Genomic DNA, 4,340 nt, shown 5'->3' with positions numbered 1-4,340 from the left:
CGGTATCCGTTCAAATGCCGACCATAGCAAACTAACAAAGCATCAGCCTTGTTTCAAAGAAAACTTGTAAATAGAAAAATTATTGAAACGACCAGCTCAAGCCTACAAAATGGTAGTATTTGCTTATGGATGGCTGTATTACGTTTTCTTTGGGTCTGATCAGTAATGGTTGTATCTTTAAAAAATTTTTTGTAAAAAATAATATTTTGATTTTTTGTTGTCTTTAGATTTTATTATTGTATAATTGTATGGAAAGCTCCAAAAAATTGATGTGGATATTTAGTTCTGCAGATCACTTGTACAGCTGTATATGTTATTTCAAGAGTTAGTGATTTTAAATTTTTTTATTAAAGTTTGATTACTGTGAATTTAGTACTGTAGAAATACATGGAGCTGTGTACAGCAGATACAACTACTACCAATCACACCCTTTGTTAAGAATATACATTTGTTATTGGTTGTTATATTATTTTGTGTGTTTTTTAATTTTTGCGCCATGGTATTTTATTTTATTTTATTTTATTCACTCAGCAACTTAACAGATACATACAGACTATGCAAACCAAACTGGAAGCTCCTCATCCATATGGACAACTAAAGATGATTGCTTCTTTGCACTACATGCAAGACTATCCGTCCTTGAATTCTGCATCCGTGGTATATGGATGATTGCCGAATTACTGAAACTTCTCTTTAGGATCTTTGTGTACTCTAAATAACTTGCAAAGACTGGCCACTCTTTTGGTTCCAAAACTATTTTTACCAACTGTGAACAATCCGTTGCAAAAGTAACAGTAAACTGTCTTAGATTCCGCATACATTTCATTGTTCATATCAGAGCCTCTATTTCCGAGTAAAGTGGTGACTGACTTGTCCTTGTATTTCTTGCTCCCATCGAACCGTCAAAACCTTACATGGTGCTATACATACTTTGTCCTGAAAATAATTTTTTTTTTCCATGAACCATAATAGATGATACTGTTGCTACCGCTTGTGATCGAGTTTGTTCGATCCCCTTGTGATTTGGTATTTTATTTTGTGATTGATTTTTTCAACAAATGAGTTATTTTTGTTTCAAAATCTATTTAACTCTATTGGAATAAAGACTAAAACAGCATAATGACTAATTTTGAGATAACATCATATTATATACATAGATTTTAGATTTATAAATAAATAAATAAATAAATAATTTAAGTTGGCCGGAAAAAGGAAAGCAACAACTTTTATAAAGAAAAACGCAGTCAAAGCACGTGGCTATTTGAATATACCAGCTCGGCCGGTGGTCAGAGACTCCAATAGACAATAGAAGTCATCAATCTGCTATTGCTATATCCGAAAAGATAATCTTACGAATAGATCTCGTTTACCTCATTTCCTTATAAATAACATTTATATTCGCTACTAGTTCTACACAACAACAAACAACCAATCAGTACTCAAACACACAAAAATGGCCTCTCCTTCACCTCCTTTCCCTATTTCTCTTCACGCTACGCTTCACCAAACAACCACCGCTCGATCAACGCCGCTAAAATTCTCCTCGACTCGAGTTTTAACCCGTCCGATCAAAGCCTCAACGTCAGAGACTCCTCCTGATCTAGCCGTGGAGACCCGCACCGGATCCGGATCCAAAGATCTCCCGATCCGAACCATCCCTGGAAGCTACGGTCTACCAATTATAGGTCCACTAAAAGACCGCAACGATTACTTCCACAAGCAAAAACCCGAGGAGTTCTTCAAATCACGAATCCGTAAATACAACTCCACAGTGTTTCGAGTCAATATGCCACCAGGAGGTTTCATAGCCGACAATCCCCAAGTCGTTGCTTTACTCGACGGAAAAAGCTTCCCGGTTTTGTTCGATGTTGATAAGGTCGAGAAAAAAGATCTCTTCACCGGAACTTACATGCCCTCGACGGAGCTAACCGGAGGCTACCGTATCTTATCATACCTGGACCCGTCGGAGCCGAATCACGCCAAGCTCAAATCTTTACTCTTCCATCTACTCAAATCCTCCCGAAACCGAATCTTCCCGGAGTTTAAAGCTACATATTCAGAGCTTTTCGATTCGATTGAGAAAGAGCTCGCCGTCAACGGAAAAGCAGATTTTGGTGGTCCCGGTGACGCAGCAGCTTTCAATTTCTTGGCTCGAGCTATGTACGGGAAGAATCCAGCTGATACGAAGCTTGGATCCGATGCGCCGAGTCTGATTACGAAATGGGTCTTCTTCAATCTCCATCCTTTGTTGACTCTCGGGCTACCGTCAATCATAGAAGATCCTCTTCTCCATACTTTCCGGTTACCGTCGGCGTTAATCAAGTCTGATTACCAGAGACTCTACGAGTTCTTCCTAGAATCTTCCGGCGAGATTCTAATTGAGGCTGAGAAATTGGGTATCTCGCGAGAAGAAGCTGCTCACAACCTTCTCTTCGCCACGTGTTTCAACACGTGGGGAGGGATGAAAATTCTGTTCTCGAATCTGGTTAAACGGGTCGGGCGGGCAGGTACCAAACTCCAGATCCGATTAGCGGAGGAGATAAGATCTGTTATCAAATCCAACGGCGGAGAGCTCACGATGGGAGGGATTGAGCATATGGAGCTCACGAAATCAGTCGTTTTCGAGTGTCTCCGGTTCGAACCGCCGGTTCCGGCGCAATATGCTCGTGCTAAGAAGGATTTCGTGATCGAGAGCCACGACGCGGCGTTTAGAGTCAAGGCTGGAGAAATGCTTTATGGATATCAACCGCTTGCGACTAGGGATCCGAAGATATTTGAAAGAGCGGAGGAGTTTGTGCCGGAGAGATTTCTCGGAGAGGAAGGAGTGAGGTTGTTGCAGCATGTGGTGTGGTCGAATGGTCCGCAGACGGAGAATCCGACGGTGGGGAATAAACAGTGCGCCGGTAAGGACTTTGTTGTTTTGGTGGCGAGGTTATTTTTGATTGAGATTTTCAGGAGGTATGATTCCTTTGATATTGAGGTTGGCTCGTCGCCGTTGGGAAGCTCCGTTACATTCACGTCTCTGAGGAAGGCTAGCTTTTAGAGAGTCAAGGGTAAATTTGTAATGTATGTTCGCACGTGTTACTTATTATTATTCATTTTGTTCTGTGCTTCTCTTTTCTTCTAATTATATAAAAATAAAGTGTTTTTCTATTGATTAAAAAAAATGGTCAATTAGGTGAATATACAAAATAAGAGTGGAAATTAGATAAGTGTGCATTGTTTTTAATAATTTGCAAACATGTAGGAACAATCGAGTGAACATATGGACAAATACATCACTGTTATAAATTAAGCATTGAAATGATCATCCACTTCTTTACCAAACTCAAACACTATAATCATCCACTCCTTTACCAACTCAAGCACTATGATCATCTACTCATCAAGCATTATGATCACCCACTCATTTACCAAATTAAGCACCATCTTTGTTATTTTATGTATTGTTGTTCACTATAAATATCATCACTCATCTCACTCTTTTGTACACCATAAACAAGAACAATAGTTTATAATCAAAGAACCATTACATATTCTTCTTCTTACTTATAATAAACTCTCTCACTTATAGTAGTGTTATTTGCTTCATACGGGTATTAAATTCTACTCTTATTTAAATTTCACGATACTATAAATTATAAGTTATTTCATAACAATCATAATATTATTACATTACCAAACTGAGTTCACATCCAACATAGTACCATGTCTTTATTCGTTTGATCCATCATCCTCATCATCATCATCATCATCATCATCACAAGAAGTAAGTGAGTTGTTCTTTCTTCCTGGATCCTCCTTCTCCATACAACTCATTCCACTGCTTCAGTTCTCCCATTCCAGCTCCCTCTGCCGCAAAACTCGCTGCCACCTGCGTTTTCAATTTCAAAACGTTTTAAAACTCGAACGCTATTTTCCAAATATATAATAATTGCCAGAACAAATGTGCTTCAGTCTCTTTCAAACCTGATTCTTGGCTTCTTTAAAATCTTGTCTGTTCAACGGACGTAGTGTGATAATTCTCTCTTCTTTCCCTTCATCATCTTCACTTGTCTTTGTAGTCTCTCTCTGTTCCTTCTTCTCCTTATAAAAAATTAATTACGAATAACAATAAAATCAAACAAAAAAAATTGAGAGAAAGAACCCTACAATAATATGATTTCTTACAGTATCTTTGATCCTCTCTTGCTGTATAAGTTCTCTCACTGGCCTATACGCAGCAGTTGTGCACAGATTCTGTTTAGGTAAATCAACGGTCAGGAAAGATCATTTCTTTTTTTATTTTAGGATGAATTCAAAATGTGCAAAAAAAAGGGATGAATTAAAAAAAAAAAAAA

General features: G+C 38.3%; 1 protein-coding gene across 1 annotated transcript; it reads left to right on the top strand.

Moving 5' to 3' along the window:
- Positions 1-1,302: 1,302 nt before the first annotated feature.
- LOC106327419 (allene oxide synthase, chloroplastic) lies at positions 1,303-3,153 on the top strand. Its single transcript, XM_013765565.1, has one exon. It carries the CDS (start codon positions 1,454-1,456, stop codon positions 3,041-3,043), a length of 1,590 nt encoding a protein of 529 aa, XP_013621019.1. The 5' UTR covers positions 1,303-1,453; the 3' UTR covers positions 3,044-3,153.
- The last annotated feature ends 1,187 nt before the right edge of the window (positions 3,154-4,340 follow it).

The sequence above is a fragment of the Brassica oleracea genome, chromosome C2 (assembly GCF_000695525.1).
Source record: "Brassica oleracea var. oleracea cultivar TO1000 chromosome C2, BOL, whole genome shotgun sequence".
In the NCBI taxonomy this organism is placed as follows: Eukaryota; Viridiplantae; Streptophyta; class Magnoliopsida; order Brassicales; family Brassicaceae; genus Brassica; species Brassica oleracea.
Note: the sequence above shows the minus strand (reverse complement) of the source record. Positions and strands in the feature narration are given on the sequence as shown.